A 24,218-nucleotide genomic window follows, 5' to 3' on the forward strand; every position below is an offset into this window, starting at 1 on the left:
CGTTTGCAGTTAAGAAAAAGTTTTATATACTTATTTATAAGCACTTGGTTTCTTTTATACTCCTACCCACCCATTTAACTTCTTTAAATCACATGTGTTACAACTTACAAGTCTCCTCTTCTCAACTAAAGAAGTGACCCAAAAAGTGGTATGAAAAGTTTGACTTCAAAGAGTTAAAAGACACGATGTCGTATCGAACTTTCAAAGAATGCGTAAAGTACAACCCACCAAAGCTCCAATGAATGCTTCATAAAAGCCAAAAAAGTCGTACCACTAGTCTCCAAAATACCATAAATTACCCTGGTATCACGGATAAGTTAAGGGAATATTTTTTTATTAAAAAACAGAAATTGAAATCGACAGGTCATGTCAAGCCAAATAACAAGACGCATGACATGATGAGTTGCCAACCCAACTACGCTTTTAACCTTTTTAGTCAATTATACATCTTTTAATATTATGAAACTTACCAAAATTAACTATCTAAAAACACATCTTATACCGTTAAAACCAAAAGATTCTTTACTATGTATCACACAATAATATATATAACATAATTAAACGTGACAAGTGCCAAATGTACTACATTCACACATATAGGTTAATTAATTTGAGTTTTCAAATTTTGCAACTTTACATATATTGTGTTGCATCGTATTAAAGGGCGAGTAACGTTGCTTCATGACTTTGTCAGTTGCGACACCTGACCCCGCTCTCTAAACTTCTTATAAATATCTCCATTGTAAAATTCACGAGTCCTGATCACCAAAATCAGCGACGCTAAACCACCAAAACAACAAACGCAAGCCAATATAATAAACGAGAGCCTATAGCAATGACTACCCATGCAAATCAACTCCTTAACCGCACCCCTGGTTAACCCTTTCTTCGCAAGCTCCTTAACCGCTTCCCGATCATACAAAGGCCCGGTCACCTTCACATTCAATATATACGTCCCTAACGGACTCCCTAACTGCCCACAATTGAACAATGTGGAATAATACTTCAACCCAAAAAGCTCGGAAATTATTGCGAAAATTAACGGAAGTTGCGCACCGAACGAGAACCCAATGATAATAGACGCTACGTACACCGATCCAGGTATTGGGAACGCGATCATAAGAAGACCGACACACGAGAGAAACAAAACCAACGAGAACATCAACGGCCGTGGAAACTTATACTTCACTAGCAAAATTTCAGATACGAATCCAGAAAAAATCCTACCAAAGTAATTCCAAATACTCAAAAGCGAAACAAACGATTTTATCGTCTTCGGAGGGTACCCTAACGACTCACCAATCTGCCCCAAATTATCTACCGCAGTCAAACTCGTCCCAAGCCCACAAAAAGTCGAAATAAACAGAATCAACATATCCGTACTTAAAAGCGCTTGCAAGATTGTGTAATCCTCCCCTCTTTCGGGCTTGTTCAAGAACACATTAGCAAAACACGACGTTTTCCGTTTCACTTCCTCTTTCGACTTTACAACATTTGCAACATCCGTACCATTTGTAACATTCGTTACATTTGTCACATTTTGTGAATAACCCGTGTTGTCACGATCATTAACATCGTCAGGATTATTTATCTTAAGGTTACCAACATCGATCTGGTTACTTTGTTTCCATAGGTTTAATTCCTCCCTAATCGAAATAAAAAGCGGGACGAATAATAAAAATATCACAACCGAAGCACTCGCAGCGTACGCGGTTCGCGAGAACGCTACTAGATTTTGCGCAATAGTCATGGCCATAATAAACAACGCTAGAAACACAGACACGTATAAAAAACGGTAAAACAAACGAAGCTCGTTCGGCTGTCGAACGAGACTCATGGTCCGGATGGTGTACACGAACACAACCGATATAGCAGCCGGAAGCCACGCGATTAATAATATTAAAGATTTTGAGTCGTTTCCGTACACGGCTGAGTATATTTGTGTCATGATGGCGCCGCTTAAGCCGGTGAAGCCTTTTAGCAAGCCGAGCACGACGCCACGGCTTTCCGGGAAGTTGGAAACAGAAGTGACTAAGGCGCCGGTGTTAGCGAAGTTTTGGGAGTTGGCGCCAATGCAGATGTAAAGACACATCTGCCAGACTTTGGGTTTTGAGATGCGGTTGGTGACGGCTAGCCAGATCATGAAGTAGCCGGTGAAGTTTAAGGCTGAGCCGAGGAGGAGGACGAACCAGGTTGGGGTGATCTCTGCGATTAAGCCGGAGAGTACGCCGACGTTGGCGCCGAGGTCTTTGAAGAAGCCAAGGAGGTTGAGGGTGGTTTGGTCGTAGCCGAGGGAGGATTTGATTTCTTTGGAGTAGACGCCGAAGAGGTAGGTGGCGCCGGCGCCGGTCATGACGAGGAAGGAGGCGAAGAGTGAGAACCATCGGCCGCGGATGACGTGGACGGCGAAGGGTAGTGGTAGTGGTGGTTCACCCATGGTTTGTGGAAGAGGAGGATGGTGTGATGAGTGGGTAGTTAAGTTCAAGTGGATAGACATGATATTATTATTATTATTTATAGAAGTGTGAATCGTTACAGTTTTGGTCACGGGTCTATTTGTATTTAATTTCATTTATTTATGTGGATAAAAGAACCGGTTAACTGTAACGACTCGAAAACTGAACTGAAAACGATTATGTAGAAACCGGCTTGAAAGCGTAGGCTCGGAGCCGGTTTTTTGATTTTCTCCACTAAAACTGGTTAATCAAACCAAAACCGGGCTCAACCCGAATCAAAACTGATCGTAACATATTAAGAAAACGGGTTCAACTAGAACCGAAACCGGTCTTAAACTGGTTTTGACTTTTGTTGACCAAACTGAACCGGTTTCTAGCCAAGCCGGTTTTGAGGGTTTTGAGTTTTAAATCTATTTGTGCATCTCTAGTGTCCACGTGTGTTACATAATTCATGTATTTTTTTGTTTTTATCTCGTTATTTTGAATTTACGGTTAATTAATTACTGACAAGTTGATTTGGAAAAAACGTAGTGTGTACATAATACATGTTTGTTTTTTATTAGAACTAGCATGTTGCGCATACATGTGCATCTGTTATTATTTATTACTAAATTAAGACATGATTGTGTATCGTGATTAATGATCATCTAAGAACACTATCTATACTTTGTTAACATGAACCAGCAGATGCTAACAAGTGTAATATTAATAAAAAACTGAGACATCAATTTCTAGTGAAGACCGAAGAATTAATTTCATTTCAATTATATTCCCAATTACCCGTTTTTATGGATCATAAATAAAGATAGTTATGTTTCATTAATTGGACCGAGTAGATAAAAAATACACGGCTTGTTATGGAACCGAGACATTGTTATGATATAAGCCGTTTGAGACAAAAAAATATAACAAAATAGAACTGAGACATCACACAAAAGAATTCAAGCTTACTTTTTTCTCCTTTCTCTTAGTAAGCAAATACTCAACAGTCATGTGTGAAAAGATGAAAAGGTTGTAAGGATATACTCCAAATAAAGTTCATGACCATTATGAGACTTGATTTTCTTTGAAGACAAAGATTCACACCACACACACACATTAAACAATGAAGTTAAAAGATAACATGATCTAAACTTTAATGCAATTACGCATTTGTTTATACCATATATTCCAAAACATCACAAAAGATTCAAGTATTGAAGAAACAAGGAAATGATAACACTCTAAGCCATCCACCGTAATCAATAATCATATATGGATATATATGAAAAAGCTTGTTCAAAATAGATAAAGCTTTTCGTATTTTTAGCAGTGATTGTAGATATCTATCATAATGAAATGGTTATCGACTTATCTCCATGAATTTAGAGATGCGAACAAATCTTGAACAAGAATTAAGGAGTGGATATAAACTACTATTCACCAAAACAATATTAATACTTATGAAACCAAAACTTGATTTAAATAAAATGGTTTATACTTATCCTGTTTCAAACAGCTACAAATGAAAACTAGTGTAGTCAAACCAATGTAGAACAATACAAAAAAAAAACGTAACAGACAACTGTGCATGTTCACAAAATCAAACCTCAAACCTTCAAGGTGAATTTTCCGGGTTCACGGTAACTTTGTTGTAACTGCTCAGTCTTAACTATCTTAAAACCTCTAATCCTCACTTCTTCAGGCAACTCAGTAGAATCTTTGTCAATGCTTTCAACAGTCCAGCCTTTGTTACACACCGAACCTCCCACTTTCACCTGCACAAATTAAGTAAGCACTAAACACAAAGATATTTTTTTGGATAATTTATCTGTAATTAATATATGCTTAGTTAACGCACCTCTGCGTCATCAACGGAGTCGACAATAAAAGCTCCATCTAACGAGAGATCCTCAATAAATATGTCACGGCCGTTAACTAACAACGTAGATTTTTGAGAAACTGAGTTGTTTCCACTCACTTTACTTTTAACATCGGCAAAAGTGACCGCCCATTTTGGGTTCCACACAACACGGGACCACACTTCTACTTCTTGACCGTTGAATACTTGTGTAACTGGATCATCAACCTTAACACCTGCCTGAAGACACACATAATATAAGCAGAAGATTAAATGTAATTTAGCAAATGTTCTAGATTTACTAACCTCTTGAAGAATCTTGCTGTTTGCTCGATAAATTGCCATTTCTCCAGAAGTGGCACTGTGATATGGATTCCCTTTGGGTACCTTTGCAGCATCCTCAGGGTTGTTTTTTAAAGGTGCATACGCAAGCCATGTATCTGTCACCTGGTAAAGTAAAATAAAAATAATAATAATATTAATGATAACACAGTATATTGTTAAAAAATAATTAATTGTGCAGGTTATGGTTTTCGCCCAAGTTTGACAAATTACAGCCTTACAGGCTTAGACCAATAGTATGCACAAACGCAACATATTTGTCACTGAAATGGATAAAGTTAACTCTTCAGTTAATTTTTTTAAAAAGACAAACATACCCTTATTTAAAAACTTAAAATTAAAACATTGGGACTGGGTTTTAAGATTTTTTTGTTTTTTATTATAAACGGGACCCACAACTTTGTTTTCTAATATAAGGGTATTTATGTCATTTAAAAAAAATAGCTGAAAGTTAACCTCCATCCATTTCAGGGGCCATACGGGTTACGTTTGTGCGAATTATTGATCTAAACCTGTAACGTTTCAAATGCAAGGACCAAAACCATAATACGTGCATACCACAGGGACCATCCATGAAATTAATTTATAAATAAAAATATAACTTAAAACTACTATTTAACTATAAAATGGCCCAATATGAAGTTTTACTTACTGTGAATCCAACTCTAGCTGATGGTGACAATGTTTTAGGATAATCCTGCATCATACATTCCAATCTAGTAGACGATTTGAATTCAGTTTTTGTTGAGTCCTTGTATCTACAATGCAAAAGACGGATTAGTCGATTAGGGGGGAAAAATGAAAGAAAAAAGTATTTATTAAAAAAGTAAAAAATAATTACTTGGGGTTAACAAACTCCTTGATAGCACCACCAGTTTTTGAAAGTTCATCGATGTAAGGACCAAGTTCAAGAATCAACTGCAAAGGACGATAATTATTTAAAAACTGCAATTTAAAAACCTTGGGGATATAAAACTATAAAAGTAAGCAATTTTTTAGAATTATACTTGGTTTATATTTCCTGGATATGGAGAATAGCCGGTTTCACAATTGACATCACCGTCAGGATGACCTGTTGCTCTAAGAAGCGGATCAAGTTGATTGTATTCCACGTTAATCACCATTTCCCTACCTAAAATCATACAAATATTATATAAACAATAATTAAGCATTAAGCAATGAACAATAAAGAAAACACACATAGTGATGAATAAAATGTACCATCTGTATGAGTAAGTTTAGTAATGCCTCCAATAGCTTCTTTGGCCTTTCTAGGAACAGCAAGAGAATTAACATGGTATTCTTTAACGGCACTAACTCCTAATGCTGCAGGTATGGCCTAAAAAATGGAAACAGATAAATTTATATAACTTTTAACTGTTCGAAATAGTAATTATGTTATCGTTTTAGCAAACCTTGAAAAGAAGTCCATTTGTATCTTGAAAAAACAACACCCATCTCAAACCAGTATCTTTCCTGCAAAAGATCCCGAGAAGTAAATTAAAGATTATAGCTTACTTTATTAAGATATACAAACCATTAAACAAGAGTGAAGAGGCTTTATATATATACCATTCTTTCAGAAGTCCACTTGAATAAAGAAGAGCATGAACATCACCGTGACCATGAGGTTTTGTCTAATAAGAAAACAACATTTGTCATTATTGGAAAATGTAATTGGAATATAATTTTGTATACTAAAAAGCCACCTGTATTCTGTATTTATTGTTTGGGTCTAAAGCGAGCCTAGCATCATTATCAGCCAAGCAAGCAACTTTTTCCTGAAACATGATTAAGGTAAGTCATCAAGACCATTTTAATGTTGTCACGAGTATCAATTTTATGATGAAAATATGAAATTACCTGTTTCAAAAGTTTTACTTGTGTAGGCTTCATCCCAAAATAACTGTTTGATTCTAGAAGTTGCAATGCGCGCTCGTGTGTATCATCTGATGTCATTATCACTAATGGAACATCTCTTTTACATTCACCTATAATTTAGAAAATACCAACATTATCACATTTAATTATTAATATTCATGTTCTTATGAAATGCCAGTTTATAAAACAACCTTGAGCCTGTTTAAAGCTAGCTTCAGATAATGATAATATGGACTCAATGTAGAGCTGCAGGAAACACGTTCCGGTAGTTGTTTCCATGGGAAGTGCAACCTGAAGATAAACCGAATTTCAGTAAACTCATAAAAAAATTAAACATAACAATATTTATAACAATATGATGTGACAACCTTTATTCCTCTGTACCCGAGACGCTCCCCAAGCCCACCTGCAACAAGAACAAACGCAGCATCCTGCACTTGCTTCACACCAACATCTTCGTATTGTATAAAGTTATCATCACCAAATGTTAACACTTCTCCAGATGGTACCTGCAGAAACATAATCCATAACATAATTAAACCAAATTGCACTGATTAAAGGCCAAAAAGATTAAGTTTAGTAACTTACAGAAGGTGTGAATCCATCGAATGGATTCTTTCCAGCCTTTGAATCTGCTAACAATTCTTTAGCAGTCTTGATATATGATGACAAGCCTCCAGGATAACTTGAGTTCAGAAGCGAAACCTAAAGTAACCAATCAAATGTCATTATGTATTGATCGATATCACTTGTATAACATGGGCCAATCCCTAGACACTAATAGCCGGCCCTAATGATGTCTTGTATAGATCTATATATAGGACCATATTGTATCTCAATTGAACATACAATCAATATACAATCATTTACCAAGTTTATCTTGGTATCAGAGCCTAACCCTAATCAGCCGCCACCTTCCAGCAATTACAATTGCCTGCAACCTAACCCTAGCCGTGACACTGTTCATCGTCACTGTTCATCAGCCGCCAATTTCTTCTTTTTCCAAGCCTTGATCCCTTCTTTTCGGCTACACAATGGCCCTCCTCGCAGCCTTCTCTACTACCGAGAAAACCTCACACAACTCTCACAAGTTTGCCTTCACTTTGTCTCCTACAAACTATGGACATTGGAAGGCTATGATCAAGCCGTTTCTTGTTACCAATGGACTCTTCGGTTATATTGATGGGAGTATTCCCTGCCCTCCATCCACAATTTCATCATCACAGGGAACATCAGACAAGGATGTTGCTGCTGTTGTTCCCATCCCTAATCCCAACCACACAGCTTGGTTATCTAATGATGCCCACGTCCTCATGATACTCACCTCAACCATCTCAGAAGCTTCTTTTCAGCATGTTCAAGGTGATACTTCCCGTGATGTGTGGCTTACTCTTGAACGTGCTTATGCCCCCCATACTTCTTCAAGAGAATTCACACTGAAAACGCAGCTACTGAAAATTCAAATGAAAGGGGATGAAACCTCTGCTGCATATCTCGCTCGGGCACAAGAATACGCAAATGCCCTTGCGAATATTGGACATCCAATGCCTGACAAAGATGTTGTTATGTTAGTTGTTGCAGGTCTTCGTGAAGAGTATAATGGAGTCAAACAAGGCCTCCTGGCCAGAGACTTTCGGGCTGTGTTCTCTGAGCTTCCCAGTCTCATTGCTGACCATGAGTTTCTAATCAGGAAACCAACCTCTGAAGTTGCCCCTGTACAAGCCTTCACGGCTGCCACTGCAGCAAGTTCTGCCTCGGCTCCTCCTGACACTGTTCAGGCCATTCAGCAGATGGTTGCCCGTCTCGGTTTTCAACTTCAACCAGCCCCGGGTTCCTCACAAACCTCCACACCTCAAGCCTTTTATACAAACAGGGCTGGACAGTTACATTACTCACGCGGCCGTGGTACCCGTGGTGGCCGTGGTGGTCGAAACATCAACAACTACAATCGCAGCCACGGAACTCGAAACTCAGGTCAGTTTAGTTGGGCATCTAATCAAAATACTGTGTATGGAACTTGTAACAGGTGCGGGATAGGACATGTCCCATCTCAATGCCCAAACAGAGACCCATCTACCATCCGGTCACGACAACCGTCTGCTAACTATGCAGACCATCGCTCACAAGCTTACACCAACTGGCTTCCAGACACAGGTTCCAATGGCCATGGAGCATTAGATATGTCAGGGTTTGACTCCGCTGAGCCTTACTTTGGTGATGATAACCTACAAGTTGGTAACGGTACGGCCCTCCCTATTCTACATATTGGTTCAAAAAAATTTTCCTCTCCTAACAAAACCTTTTACCTGAACAACATTCTTCATGTTCCCGCCCTCAAGAAAAACCTTCTTTCTGTACAAAAATTCTGTGAAGATAATCATGTCTATTTTGAATTTCATGCTACTTTTTTTTTTCTGTGAAGGACAAGTCTACACACATTACCCTCCTCACGGGTCCAAGTGACGGTGGACTCTACTCTCTTAAACTTCCAATAAACCAGCCAATTCCAAAAGTTGCTTTTTCCACAACTCGTGCTTCAACAACCACCTGGCATCAACGATTGGGACATCCACATTCTCAATTATTCAAGACAATGCTTTCTAAATATCATTTACCTGTTTCTGCTAAGACTTTTGATTTTCATTGTAATCCATGTTCAGTTGGAAAATCTTCCAAACTACATTTATTATCTTCTGATTATAAAAGTACGTGTGTTTTGGATTTAGTATTTTGTGATGTTTGGGGGCCAGCCCCTGTACCTTCCTTTGATGGCCACAATTATTTTCTATTATGTGTTGATCATTTCTCCAAATTCATGTGGTTGTTTCCCTTGAAACGCAAATATGATGTCTTTGCAGTTTTTAAACAATTTGTGACTATGGCTGAACGACAATTTTCTACTAAACTTAAAACTGTACAGTCTGATTGGGGAGGAGAATTCCGAAATCTCTCCTCTTTCTTTGCCACAATAGGCATTACTCATCGTCTCTCTTGTCCCCATACTAGCGAACAGAACGGTATTGTTGAGCGACGTCACCGGCACGTTGTTGAAACCGGTCTAACATTAATGTCACAGGCCTCCGTCCCTCAACGTTTTTGGCATTTTGCCTTTGAAACAGCCGTCTACTTGATAAATCGCATGCCTTCTCGCACAAACTCCACAATATCTCCTTTCGAGCACTTGTTCAAACACCCACCTGATTTCTCCTTCCTTCGTGTCTTTGGCTGCCAATGCTTTCCATATCTTCGTCCTTATAATCCACATAAAATGGATTTCCGCTCTTCACCGTGTGTTTTCCTTGGATATAACACTTCTCATCATGGTTATCGTTGTTTTGACCCCGTCTCCGAACGCATTTACATTGCCCGTCATGTTCGGTTCCATGAAAACACCTTCCCTTTTCTACTTAATTCTACCGACCAGTCACCCCCTACACCTATCAATCCCTATGTTTCCTCTTATCCAACCGGTCCCTTTCCTATGCCAACTGATACACCAGCAGACCATACCACTTCACAACCGGCACACACCATTCCACCAGAACCGGCCCATACCATACCATCACCTTCAGCCCAAATTCCAACCTCTCACACAACCAATGATACATCCTCACAACCAGACCAAACCACCACTACTCAGCCCACTAATACCTATTCTTGTCGTACAGCCCCACAAACCACTCCAATCTCTGCCTTCGACCGTTACTCTACCCCATCTCAACAACCACAATCATCACAACAGACCAGCACCACATATCCTTCTGCCACTCCCACCGTACCTACTCCACCCACTCCACCTCGCCAACGACCAGCTAACCTAAGACCTAACCCCAAACAAAACCAATACTTTAATCCCACCTCATACCATACCTCCACTAGTCCACCTAACATCGAACCCACCTCCTTTGCCGTTGCCAATAAAGAGGCTCACTGGCGTAAGGCTATGGCGGATGAATACTCCGCACTTCTCCGTAATGGTACATGGTCTTTGGTTCCCCGTGTTCCAAACACTAATGTGGTTGATTGCAAATGGGTTTATAAAGTAAAACGCGATCAACATGGGGCAGTTAAGCGATACAAGGCGCGTCTAGTTGCAAAAGGTTTCCATCAGCAAGCTGGCATTGACTACACTGAAACCTTTAGCCCAGTGGTGAAACCCACCACCATCAGAGTTGTTCTTTCCTTAGCCGTTACAAACCGGTGGACTCTCCGACAACTTGATGTTCAAAATGCATTTTTACATGGGGATCTAAAAGAAACAGTCTATCTGAAACAACCACAAGGATTCATCGACCCCGGTAAACCGAATCACGTGTGTCTATTACATAAATCCTTGTATGGTCTCAAACAGGCACCTAGAGCATGGTTCGAACGTCTCTCTTCTGCCTTGATTGCTCTCGGTTTCAAGGGATCTAAAACCGATCCGTCTTTATTTATATATTCACAAAATGGGACGATACTATATATGCTGGTATATGTTGATGACATTATTTTGACAGGCAATAACACCCAGGCCATTGATCACATTGTGCACCGTCTTAGTCAATCATTTGCTATACAAGATATGGGTCCTCTATCTTATTTTTTGGGCATTGAAGTGGTCCGATCAGGGTCTGATATCATCCTTTCTCAAAGGAAATACATTACTGAATTGTTGGAACGTGCAAAATTATCACAATCCAAACCGGTGCCGTCACCTTGCACCACCAATGCTTCTCTTCATCTTGGTGACAGTTCTCCGTTTGATGATCCTGTTAAGTATAGACAAATGGTTGGGGCATTACAGTATGTCACCCTATCACGACCTGACATCACCTTTGCGGTTAACAAAGTTTGTCAGTTCATGCATTCCCCCACTGAAAATCATTGGTCCGCTGTTAAACGTATCTTACGCTATCTACACGGGACAGCAGATCATGGTCTTTTACTCTCTAGCAGATCTTCTCCTGTTTTACATGCCTATACAGACGCTCAAAATTTAACTGCATTTTCTGATGCCGACTGGGCTGGGTGTCCGGATGACCGTCGATCCACGGGGGGATATGCAATATATCTTGGGTCGAATCTAATCTCATGGTCAGCTAGAAAACAAAAAACTGTATCTCGGTCATCCACGGAATCTGAATACAAGGCCTTGGCTGACACGGTTGCTGAATTAACTTGGCTTGAAACATTGTTGAGAGAACTACGTGTCCCAATGCAGATTGCTCCAATCCTATGGTGTGATAATCTAGGAGCCACATACCTATCTGCCAATCCAGTCTTCCATGCCAGAACAAAGCATGTGGAAGTAGACTTTCATTTTGTTCGAGAGAAGGTTGCTCAAAGGAAGTTATTTGTTCAGTTTATTTCCACACATGATCAGATTGCTGACATTTTCACAAAGCCACTACCATCAGAACGTTTTCTCTTTTTGAAGTCCAAGCTAAGAATTGGTCCCCGGCCTTAGCTTGAGGGGGAGTATTGATCGATATCACTTGTATAACATGGGCCAATCCCTAGACACTAATAGCCGGCCCTAATGATGTCTTGTATAGATCTATATATAGGACCATATTGTATCTCAATTGAACATACAATCAATATACAATCATTTACCAAGTTTATCTTTATGAGATACAAGTAGCAGTAATTATTATTTATTAATAGTTAAATGCTACTCATTACATAATATAAAAATAATTAAGTTTTCCTAATCTCCATTGATCGTATCAACTTCATTCGTAATCAAGGGTAATCAAGAAACCAAAAATCGTATCAAACTCATTCATAATCAAGAAACCACAATGTCCCCAAAACCGTATGAATTTCTATAGAAAAAAAAGGTGTGGAGACCAGTCCCTCATACTGGTTGCCATGGTTGCAGAAGTCGCTAGGCGCCAGTGGCGAAGCTTGGACTAAAACGCCGGTGTGACCAGACTCCATACGTATAAAAAATTTCATAAACCAGGGTGACCAGCCTCAAGAATTTTGAACGAAAACGAGTAAATCTATACTACATATATAAATTTTCGAATAAAAACGCATAAATTTACACTACTGAACAAAAAAACGGGGGTGACCGGAGCCACCCGGGCCATAATACAAGCTTCCCCCTTGCTAGGTGCTACCATGTCGGTCGAGTGGGAGTTGTGAGTACCCGGCCTAGTCGTGGAATTACTCGCTGAGTACTCAGACTAGGCAGGGAGCACTAGGGGAATGCTTGCCGAGTACTCGGCTATCTAGACCAAAAGTAACTAATGCCTAAAAGAAACTACATTTTACAATTAGTACCAAAATGCGAAAAAATATACCGAAAACCAGATTTGCAAAAGTGGGTACCAGTTCAGTAGCGTTCGATATTCAGGAAAAACATCTCATCCCTACCCTAGACGGCTAGATTGCATTACCAGAACATGAAATTATGAATTACCTGATCAAGCAAAGCCTTTTTATCATCATCTTCAACACCAGGCTCAGGCCAATTTTCAAACAAATGGCCTTGCCCTAATTCCATCTGTACACACACCAATAAACAATAAACTGTAATTAACCCAATCTAACACCATTGCTTTACATAACTTATAGACATACATATACATAATAATAATAATAATAATAATAATAATAATAATAATAATAATAATAATAATAATAACAATACCTGTTCAGGAGATAATACTGAGAGGTTTTTCTGTAAATTAGGAGATGAGGAAGTGGAGAGTTCATTGAGTTGAAGGTTCGCGAGTCTGTCAATGGCGGAATTGACGGCTGAAGAAGCCATGGATCGGTGAATGCATAGTGAAGATCAGATGATGATGATAAATGTTTTAAGGTTAGTTATATATATGTATTGGATCGAGATGATTCCGTATCCGAACAGGAGTTGTATGTTTGAGATATAAGTAAACGTGTGTGACACGTACGTACGTTTTCTGGTTTTCTTTATGTATGTATGTATGTTTACAAGTCAAGGATGTTGATATCTATGTGTTAATTGTCGTTATCATTATCATTAACTATTAAATCTTTTCTTTATTTTTTATTTTGAATTTTATATTTAAAGTTTTGGGTTTTCTAAATAGTGATTATTTAAATAAACGGAACCACCGACCAGTTGTTTTATAAATATTGTAATTATTATATAAAATATAATAACAAAATAAATGTTTATGAGTGAGATAGAGATATAGTAGGTAAAAAGAAATTGTGTAATGTGAGTAACAGTTACATAAATAAAAGATGCTAAAGATATGAATCATTCACTAGTTTTTTGATTGAAGTTGTCTTTGAATTTATATGATTTTTAGATCAACCTATGTTATCATGTTGCATGGCAATTGTTGGAGGGTTGACTGTTGGTTTAGACTTCATACTCGTATTGGTCATATCCCCAGGTCTAGCCTTAGGACTAAGACTGTTCACGAGCCGAGCTGAACCGAGCGAATGTTTGCTCGTTGTTTGGCTCGTTTACAACCAAACCGAACCGCTTTTATTTGAATCGAGCGAAAACCGAAACGAGCCAAAATCGAATCGAGCATTTTTCGATCGAACATCGAGCAATTTCGAGCATTATTTATTTCTTCTTCACTTTAAAATTTTCAATAAGAAACAAATTTGAAGGTTGTAAATAATATATTTTATAAATAAATTAGAAGTTTTTTAAACAAACACGTAATATATTGTAAATTTTTATTAAAAATAAATCTGAATTGAGATATTATGATCATGTAAACAAATTTCCAGTATTCTAAAAACTTGAATTGAACAAATAAAACTATAAAATTAACGAAATATGAAAAATTTAAAGGGGTAAAAATAATTGTAAGCTTATATTTATGTGTTTTGTCTATATATTTATATATTTGTTCATATATAATTATATATAAAATAAATTAAAAATATTCGAGCCGAACCGAACCGAGCAGACCTTTGCTTGTTTACAAACCGAACCGAGCAGAGCGGCTCGTTTTCAATCGAGCGAAAAAATGAGTGAGCATTTTTCGAGCAAATTTTGAGTAAGCGGCGGACGAGTTCGAGCGACGAGCGATTTAGACGGTGCTACTTAGGACAACCATTCGTCACTCATGCCAATACAATATATGTGTATGTGTATGAATAAAAAAAATGTTATGTGTATGTGTATGAATAAAAAAAATGTGAAGTCATAGTGTATAATGTGCATATATATAAAGCGATAAAATGGCAGATTGCAGGTTAAAGAGAGTGTAAGAGCTAATTGTTAGTAGGAAATTATTATTATTATTATTATTATTATTATTATTATTATTATTATTATTATTTTTGAACAACTAATATTTCAACTATGTTTTAAGTGAGATTAAAATCCACAGTCTTTTGGTTGAAGGTTATACATATTTGCTTATAGATCAAGCTAGTGGTTGTTAGTAGGAAATTAAATGAGAGGAGTTGTGATGTTGCTAAAGCTAGGCCGATAAAAGATAGGAGAGTTGTGACCGTGCTTTAGTGTGAGTAGGAGAAAAAGAGAGAGCATATTGGAGTGGAGTCCTCTATATACAAGAACTAATGGCCCAAACATGATCGAGGCCTAAGGCCGGGTATTAAGCCTTATTTTGGCACCACAAGAGACAATTTTAAGGCCAATGTACGTTTACTTGTTTTAAGTTTGCTTTATCATGTCATTTGCTAAATGTTACTACTATTCTATATTTTGTGATGCATTATTACCATGTTGCTCGGATAGCGGCACATTGTTGGAAGTTAAAGACCTATAGATGTTGCTATTGGGTTGCTAGCATCATATATGATCACAATACGTAACTTTGAATTTTCGGTAAGATAAGCAAGTGAAAACCACATGTCTTAAATTGAATCAAAGAATTATAAATAACCTTATTCAAACTAAAGAATTAAAGAAATCAGACAAAACAAAGTCTAAATAATTATCATCATGTTCTTTTAAATCTTTGCAGGGAACTTTGTATCATTTCCTCTTCATCTTCTTGAAAAACATACAAAAGAAAGTTACATGTTCTCAAGAAATGACGAAATCATGCAGCACAAGCGTAAAATAATGTACTGATGATTCAAATGTTCAATTGAAAAATGACGAATAAATTAAAGAACATTGCCAACTGCTAAGAGTTGGAGACCTGAATGCCAATATAACCAAAACCCATAATGATGAAGGCCATAGCCTGTAGATAAAGGTAAACATAATAATGGTACTTCCCATATGCAAGATCGTAACAAGCACATCCAAAGAGGGCAATCCCCACACAAAGCTCTAGTACAAGAATCCTGTCCCAAATACACATTCAATACGTAAATAAAGATTTCTTAAATTCATTGTTATAATTAACATACGTATAATATTAATAAAATTTACCTTTCACCTATTTTAAACCAAGATTGACTTTGTTGTGGTGTTGCTTTGACCTTGGAAGCATCTCCATGCTTCTCGGTGACAACCCATTCGTTCACACTTTGAGTCTCAAAAAGTCCGATGAATGTGGCCTTAGTCCGATGGAGGGACATGACATTTTCAAAGAGAACCCAAAACCCTAGTAAATAAAAAGACCTACAAATGAAACACGAAGGGCATTCATTCATTTCTTGTAAAATGGTTAGTCATGGACATCCAAGCTAATACTCACCTGGGAGTTCCTAGTGCATTTAGAAACGTAATGGCCGTTGGAATATATAACGTAAACCATCTTGGAATCGTGACTTCTGGTATCAACACAGTTGCAGGAAAAACAACACAATAGAGTGTGAAAGCGACAATATGAGCTACAATTTTTCTGACAAAGAAGAAACTGTACAAAATATATAGCTTCTTCCACCATGTCACTGTCTAGACAACAAGTAAAAAAAGCAACATATATCTATTAATCAAATAAAGTAATAAAGAAAAATGTTACTAAAAGGATACCTCATTCTTCATGATCTCGAAAACCATTTTTTGAAAAGGTTAGCAGGACCACAAGCCCAACGTTGTTGTTGGTGACGGTAAGCTTTGAATACGCTCGGCAGTTCATTTTTAACCTATACATCAAATTAAAAGTAAAACATTCAAACTTCCTTTTGTCATTAACTTTTCTAATCTAGAAAATTAAGGTACTTTACCATTAGTGAATCAATGTATAAGAATTTCCATCCTTTAAGACTAGCTCGGACCGCCAAGTCCATATCTTCTACCGTAGTGCGGTCCTTCCATCCCCCTGCCTCATCAAGTGCAACCATTCGCCAAACCCCTGCAGTCCCTAAGAAAAAAACAAATATAGAACACCACTTCAATTTAGCTTCCATTGGAAGAAGCAGAACTTGAAAACAATATATGTTATCACTTATCAATGTCTCAAACCGCAAATTTACCACCAATTGGTGTGTAAAATGTGTGCAACATAGATAAACAACTAACGATGAATTATGCAACAATTAACTAACTTAAAACCTTAAAAAAACAACAAAGTAGGAGTTTGGTTACCATTGAATCCAAAGAATGCGAAGGTAATTGAACCATATTCTTGCTCCACTTTAAAATGGTAGTTAAGTGACATCTCTTCCAATCTTGTCATTAAGCAATCATTTGAGTTCACTACAACAACAATTAATTACACCACAATAAAACATATCAGTTTCTAATTCCTTGTATTATTTACTTTGACATTTACATTACTCATTCTCGATTAATGCTAAGGTTAGACGTACTCAGGAGCCACACGTGACTGGCATGTTTCCCGTGACAAAGGAAGATGATATCATTTTTTAAACGAATATGCGTTCCTCTATGTTAATGTTATCATCATATAGTTTAAAAATTGTGACACCAACCGGCTTACTAGAGTCTAAAATCAAGAGCATCTTGCCTTCAAATGTGGGGGTAATTTAGTGCGCATCAACACCCAAAACGCAAAGCTGTCATTCACAAATCACAACCATATTTCTTTTATTTTAATTTGTCGTTTTATTTCTATTATTTAACACGTTTTTAATCATTTTAATTCCATCTTATAAATAGAAAATTCATAACACATACAAAAGTACAAAACCAAATGAATCTGTGATTTAAAATGCTTTAATCATTTCAAATCTCATTTAACGATTTTATTAATTATATCATGAAATTTGTGCATTATGACAATACTTAAAAGGCCATTGAATACGATAAGACTAAAAAACTCATGGACCAAGATTTGGGTTCTTCTAGATAACAATTGCTTTGTTAATATCTACCAACCCATATCTACATAGTTAAAAAAAAAAAAACTTTTTTTATGCGTGCAAACGAAAAGAAAAATAAAAAATATATAACAAAAACTAAAGTGATATTTAGGGCTATAACTTTACCAAATTTCCAACGACCTTGAACAAGACCAAGTTCAGAATTATGATGAAGAAACGGAATCGTTCGGGTGAGAAAATCCGGTTCGGGTTGGAAATCAGCATCAAAGATGGTCACATACTCGCACTGCTTTGCATAATCATGCTTTAACCCTTCTTTAAGCGCCCCGGCTTTGTACCCCTTTCGGTTATCCCTAACTTGATAGTGTATGTTTACTCCTTTGCTTGCCCAATTTTCACACTCCATTTCCACCAAACCCTATAAAAATACAAAAAGTACCATATATTATTTAACTTGGTACTATTTTCTTTATCAAAATAAAATGAGTAAAATAAAATGTAATTTAATTTATTAACCTTAATTAATGGATCAGTTGAATCATCAAGTACTTGAATAACAATACGATCAGAGGGCCATGTAAGACCACATGCTGCACCAATGGAAAGCTGATAAACCTGTATAAACAAATTAAAAATATATATTAATAATTGCTAGAAAACAAAACAACATATACAAAAAAAAAACAAGAAAACAAATCAACTGTGAAACAAGAACCTCTCTTTCATTGAACATGGGAACTTGAACAAGAACAAGAGGATACACAGAGTTACCCAGCTCAGCATCATCTTCAAATGGTTCCCATTTGTAACGTTGTTCGGGTTTCTTACCAAACAATTTGCTAATTGCAACCACAAGAGCCATGTAAACCATTTCTGTGAACAACATGACTGCCAACACCAGATTAATATACATAAAAATTGTCAAACATGGCACCACGAAATACACCTTGACTTGACCCCAAATCAGCAGAATTTGCTCTCCGATATTATTCGGTACTGCACCATCGAAATATTCTGATAGAAATGCAGTTACCTTAAGCTTAAGCTTCTCCATTTACTTTGTTTTTTGTTGTTTGAGCAAATAAAACAGAGGATGCTCTGTTTTGTTCTGTTTTGTTCGGTTTTGGGGTTGGATTTTGAAATTTAAAAACAACCAAAAAAGTATGGTTTAAGGCTAAAGTATTTCATTTTGAAACTTTAGGACATTTGTATGTTAAGGGTTTTGCATCCAAGTTGCTTGGAAATTAAAGAAAGGAAAAAAGGAAAGTGGAGGCTCTCTGTTTTTGGAAAAAAGAAAAAAATAGATTTAGAAACTGGAAAATGAAAAAGTTGGAGGCTAGAGGAGTAGAGATGGGCAAAAAAACAGGTTGGTGAACCGGTTCAACGGTTTAAACCGAAAACCGGTTTGTAAAAACCGGTTATTTAAAAACCGGTTTGACCGGTTTAGTAACCGCCGGTTCGTATATCGGTTACAAGTTCTAGAGAAAAAACCGGTTACTGAACCGGTTATGGAAAAAACCGGTTAATTTTAAAACCGATTATTATGAAAAAAACCGGTTATTAACCGGTTATTTTAAAAAAAAACCAGTTAATTAAAAAAAACCGGTTATTAACCGGTTCTAACCGGTTTTTAAACCGGTCCTAACCGGTTAGACCGGTCCGAGTTTTGCACCAAAAAAACCGGTTAATAAACCGGTCCGGTTATTTAAAAACCGGTTTTTTTCCAGGCCAAAAAAAACCGGTCCGGTTATTAACCGAACCGGTTTTTCTAAAAAAACCGATTTGTGCACCTCTATAGAGGAGTGGGAAGAAAGGGAAAAGGACAATGGTTATGTAGATATAAATTATTATTTTAATGCTGGGAGAATTGTACCTAACTTTATATTGTTGCATTTTATATATTAGTTTTTATTAGTTAATTATGATAATCTTTTTATGTTATTATTATGATTTTAGTATTTATTGTTAGAAGATAATATTCGATACCATATGAAACACAACATAACACACCAAGCAAAATTAAACAAGTCATTGATTGACTAATGTAACTTGTTTATTAAATAAGTAAGTTAATGTATTTATTTGTTTGAGTTTGTGTGGTTTTAAAAAGGTTTTTATTTGGATTTTGAATGAGATAAGTTATAAAATATAATATTCAAAGTTTTTTTTGTTATTTTTATTTCTGAAAATTAAATAAATTAGTTTGTTCATTGTAGTTAGAGTTAGGGTTGTAAATAAACGAATAAATAAGACTATCCCTCCCACACACCAATTTGTCAACAAAATGTTCATATGAAAGAGGTAATGATATCAAGACGATGATGGTTGTACAACCTTAATAATATCAACATCCAATACTGAGGGGCTGTTTGGCAATCTAATGCTAAATTGGAGAGATATGATTGATTAAGAGGTAGTATATTGTGACATTCGTCAATTTCGGGTCTCAAATAATATTCGTTTTGTAAACTTTTATTATGTAAACCGACCCGTTTTGTAAATGACACTTTGGAAATAATCAAAATGATGGATTTTATGTTACAATGTTGTTTTACACTTGTTGGGTCTTGAAAACATTCATTTCGGTCTTTAAAACGCGTAAAAACCACTTAAAACAAACTCCGGGGACCATTTCTGCCAATTTTGAAAAGTTAAGAATCACCACCAGGTACCCCATCGCGCTACGCGATGGGGAGGGAGGCTCCACTGGTCGCGTATCGCGATCTGTGGTCTGCAGTTGCACAAGTTTTTGTTATTTTGTGTTCGTTTTTAACTCTTTTCTCATGCAAACTCTTGATATTATCATCCATATTTGACCCAACTCTTTTCCCTATATATACACACTCTTTCCCCCTCATTTACACCTGCTACAACTTCAATTTCTCTCTCAAACATCAAAGATTCAAGGTTAATATTAGTGTGTTCTTGAAGGTTTGACTTCTAAAAGTCAAACTGAGTTTAATCTTTCATTTTAATTTATTTATCTAACCTTATTAATACTTGTTTATGGTGGCACAACATATATATAGTATAATACCCCTTGTTACCTTAGGTAGTTACTTCTTTGGCTTCGGTCGGTGAGGTTTCGGACCTCGTAAGGCAAGGCTTCATAGAGAACTTCATGTACTTGATATACATATATATACTTAACTACCTTTATTATTGCTTACTAACCATGCTTAACTTCCGCTCATTTAAGCTTATTAGTCACATATACAAGTCTTGGGTATGTAGAGACCATCTATGAACGCATTGTGAGATGGAAACCGAACCAAACCGAACTTTTGTTAAAAAGACTTGTTGTTGACTTTTTAGTTGTAGAACTTAAATATTTTCATTTGTACATTATCATACAAGATCTATGATATATGGGTATATGGAATCCATCTATGAACTTGTTGTGAGATGGAAACCGAACCGATCCGATTTTTACTCGCTTAAGACACACATGTGTGTTTTTAGCTATCAAGACTTGTATATTTCTTTAAAAATAGTTTATAAACTGATTTTAATTATTTTCTTAATTACTTGGAAATGTTGGATCCAACTTGATCTCATAACAAAGTTTGGACCAACAAAACCGAACACTCACTTAACGTACGTTGTTAGTTCTAAAACAATAGATCTACATACTTGGTTAAGCATTATTATATTTTAATGAGTTATCTCATTACAATTAATATTTTGGAAAGTTGACTTTGGGTTTGACCATTTATCAAGACCCGAACCAACAACCCGAACACTCGTTAAAGACCCGTTTTAGTATCTTTAGCCCAATGGAACTTGCATTTTAGCACTTTTCCCACCTTATTACTTAACATTGGTTAAGTAAATATTAAGGTTAGATACTTTAACCCGGTTTCGAGCAAACTTACATTTTAAAAGGGTTATTATTATAAATTGCAAATAGTTACATTTTAAACCTTGAAACTTTAATTGTTTACATTTCTCAACATTTATTTTATTTAAAGACTTTCAAGACAACCTTTCCAAACCCGAAACTTCTTTCCTTTTAGGCTTTGTTCGTTAAACCCGTCGTTCCGGAAAATCTCCAAATTATCAACTTTTCAAGTTTATTACTTGAATGTGAGTACATTCATCCCCCGTTTTCTATCTTTTATTTTGGGGGCGACATTTCATACTTATTCAAATTAAATGCTTTATATTTGAGTCTTAAACCACAAATGTTATTGTATACTTTACTTAAATAAATGCTCGATTTGGTGTTCTATGCTTACATGATTATATGCTTATGTGTTTACCGCTTTTGAAAGGTTGAATCATAAATCCGTGAACTATATGGTATTCTCTTATAGCATGGTGTCGTTAATGTATTCTTATTAACGACCTCATGAAATCCGAATCTATTTGGTATTCTCTTATAGACGGTGCCGCTAATGTATTCTTATTAGCGACCTCATATTTTCCGAATTATTACTATTTATTTGTTGTTTTGTATACAAGATTGTGGCTTTTCTTATTATATACATATTGTTCAAAACTATGAATTGATCACCAACCTTTGTGTTGATAAAATTTATTTTATGAAATATTATAGGTTTACATCTTGGTTGATTATGGATGCTTGAAGAAACGTCACAAATACCTCTAGAATATAGCAAAAAAAAGAACAATATTTGATTTGCTATATTTTGTTATGACTTGTTATGAAAATTGTTATGTGACATTTTCGATGTTGTGAAATGAAATGAGTTTATTAAATATTGTCGCTTTAAATAGTGTCATGTGCTTATGGGAAATCGTTACACCTCGGCATGTTCCGCCGCCTTTGGTCGGGGTGTGACACATATGAATCATTTAGCATTTCCTTGAAACTTAAACATTTAGACGTGTAACTTAACACACTCAACCTCTTTTGATTTAGAGGTAGTCTTTAATAGAATCATTAAAAGACTATCAAACACAGTCCATAACTTCTTAAATTCATCAGTATGATCTTCTAGAGACTTACCAGACGCCATCTGACGTGAGGTCGAAGTCTCACTAATATATAAACCAAATATAACTAATTAAATAGCAGTAAGAGGGTATCAAACTCAGGGAGTTTGTGGAATGCGTGTTTACTAGTTGCTTTATCAACTAATTAAATAAAATCTAATTGCATAAAAACTAAAATCATATTTTTTGATTGATTGGTTTTGATGAACTAAAATGACATAAACTATCTTGCAAAACAACAATTAAGATTTATAAACCGATTAAGAGAAAGCGATTATCCTAGATTTCAAGTTTAAATCAACTCTAATGTTCATGCTTACTAGAAAGAACCACATAGACATAGTTCATGTTTGATTACTTGTTTGTGATAAAAGGGAACTAAGCACTTGGATTATTCTAATGCAAGGTTGTTACCCGACGACCAATTGACTAACATTCAACCCTAATCCTCCCATGATATCTCGATTGCCAATGGCTCCAAGAACGTATGGTTTAGATTATGATCAAACACAAGGAACAATTTACAAACAATTATTCAAACACCATAACAACTAAACAAACATTGCAAAGTTATTATTCAAGAAATTCAAGCATAACATAGTGTATTAATTAAACCTTACTTCCAAGATGATAACCAATGGAATTAGCCATTCATGGTGTGGTGAATCATCATAACATCAATTGTAATGTTCATAAGAATCAAAGACACAAACCAATGACTGCAATCACCCAAAATATTGTTTGGCACGCCCAAAATCGCCCTAGACTCGTTCCAATTGAAAGATAGGTGAAAAGACACCCCAATATCGTCTAAAAAGAAGAAACATTTCAACAGTTGCGACTCGGACCGTGGTCCACGGTGTTGACCGTGGGCCATGGTAGTCTTCAACTTCAACTTCTTTTTTTTTGTCCATTTTAGTCCCTTGGGCTTTCCTAACCCGTCCAATAACTTCCAAACTTCCGTGTGAGCTCCCAAAAGCTCCTTTTAACCTGCAAATAAGTCGTGTGTCCAGGTTCATACTCCGATGCACCTATCACCATCTAAAATGTATACAATCTCTCCAAGATCTTGAGATATAGCTGATTAGGCAATGACTTTGTAATATCCAAATTCTCCAATTTCAAACATACATAGAATGCAGTCCGCTCCCTATACGCTTCTCGAAGCCTTCTCCAAGATATCTCGTTTTCTCTTATATTGGTTAAACCAACCAGAGGATTCTTTTATCCTAACAAATGCCCTAGTTCACCATAAGAGCTCAAGTTTTTATGCACAAAAGGCTTAAATTTCTCTTGCAATCCAATTTCTCTAATTTGAACTCTGTGTTCACCGTTTTCAAGTAAGAAACAGATTACGATTGTAAGGTAACTTTGAAAACATACCGAGTCGAAGCTTGATCTTATTTGTTGAAAATTGTAGCATCCTAGGCAAATCCCGCATCGGTCGTGGTCAAGAGAGATCTTTGGTTCATAAGTAAATGTCCCGCCTCTTAAATCACCAACGCGTTTTGGGCTTAATGGTAGTGGACGAGCGGAGAGCTCCACAGTTAAGCGTGCTCAATTGGAAGTAGTAGCAGGATGGGTGACCTCCT

At 36.4% G+C, this 24,218-nt stretch overlaps 2 protein-coding genes and 1 pseudogene across 3 annotated transcripts; all 3 read right to left on the bottom strand.

Moving 5' to 3' along the window:
• Positions 1 to 655: 655 nt before the first annotated feature.
• LOC143618103 (protein NUCLEAR FUSION DEFECTIVE 4-like) lies at positions 656 to 2,476 on the bottom strand. The gene is made up of 2 exons (XM_077090428.1): positions 1,520 to 2,476; positions 656 to 1,483 (listed from the first exon to the last, which is right to left on the bottom strand). The coding sequence occupies exons 1-2, from the start codon at positions 2,435 to 2,437 to the stop codon at positions 680 to 682; spliced, it is 1,722 nt and encodes a 573-aa protein (XP_076946543.1). The 5' UTR covers positions 2,438 to 2,476; the 3' UTR covers positions 656 to 679.
• Positions 2,477 to 3,916: 1,440 nt separating this feature from the next.
• Positions 3,917 to 13,282, bottom strand: LOC143618102 (UDP-sugar pyrophosphorylase-like). The gene is made up of 16 exons (XM_077090427.1): positions 13,141 to 13,282; positions 12,932 to 13,014; positions 7,108 to 7,224; positions 6,888 to 7,028; positions 6,711 to 6,810; positions 6,502 to 6,629; positions 6,348 to 6,419; positions 6,211 to 6,275; positions 6,054 to 6,114; positions 5,860 to 5,977; positions 5,646 to 5,770; positions 5,480 to 5,556; positions 5,291 to 5,396; positions 4,603 to 4,743; positions 4,297 to 4,536; positions 3,917 to 4,213 (listed from the first exon to the last, which is right to left on the bottom strand). Exons 1-16 carry the CDS (start codon positions 13,280 to 13,282, stop codon positions 4,046 to 4,048), a joined length of 1,884 nt encoding a protein of 627 aa, XP_076946542.1. The 3' UTR covers positions 3,917 to 4,045.
• Positions 13,283 to 15,443: 2,161 nt separating this feature from the next.
• On the bottom strand, positions 15,444 to 18,992 carry LOC143618101 (glucomannan 4-beta-mannosyltransferase 9-like; annotated as a pseudogene). Its single transcript, XR_013150948.1, has 8 exons — positions 18,383 to 18,992; positions 18,184 to 18,282; positions 17,833 to 18,085; positions 16,970 to 17,080; positions 16,609 to 16,745; positions 16,415 to 16,527; positions 15,869 to 16,336; positions 15,444 to 15,780 (listed from the first exon to the last, which is right to left on the bottom strand). The product of XR_013150948.1 is annotated as a glucomannan 4-beta-mannosyltransferase 9-like (transcript).
• Between the last annotated feature and the right edge of the window lie 5,226 nt (positions 18,993 to 24,218).

The sequence above is a fragment of the Bidens hawaiensis genome, unplaced genomic scaffold, assembly GCF_021521415.1.
Source record: "Bidens hawaiensis isolate Kalapana, Puna unplaced genomic scaffold, B.hawaiensis_p1.1 tig00063537_1, whole genome shotgun sequence".
Classification (NCBI taxonomy): domain Eukaryota; kingdom Viridiplantae; phylum Streptophyta; class Magnoliopsida; order Asterales; family Asteraceae; genus Bidens; species Bidens hawaiensis.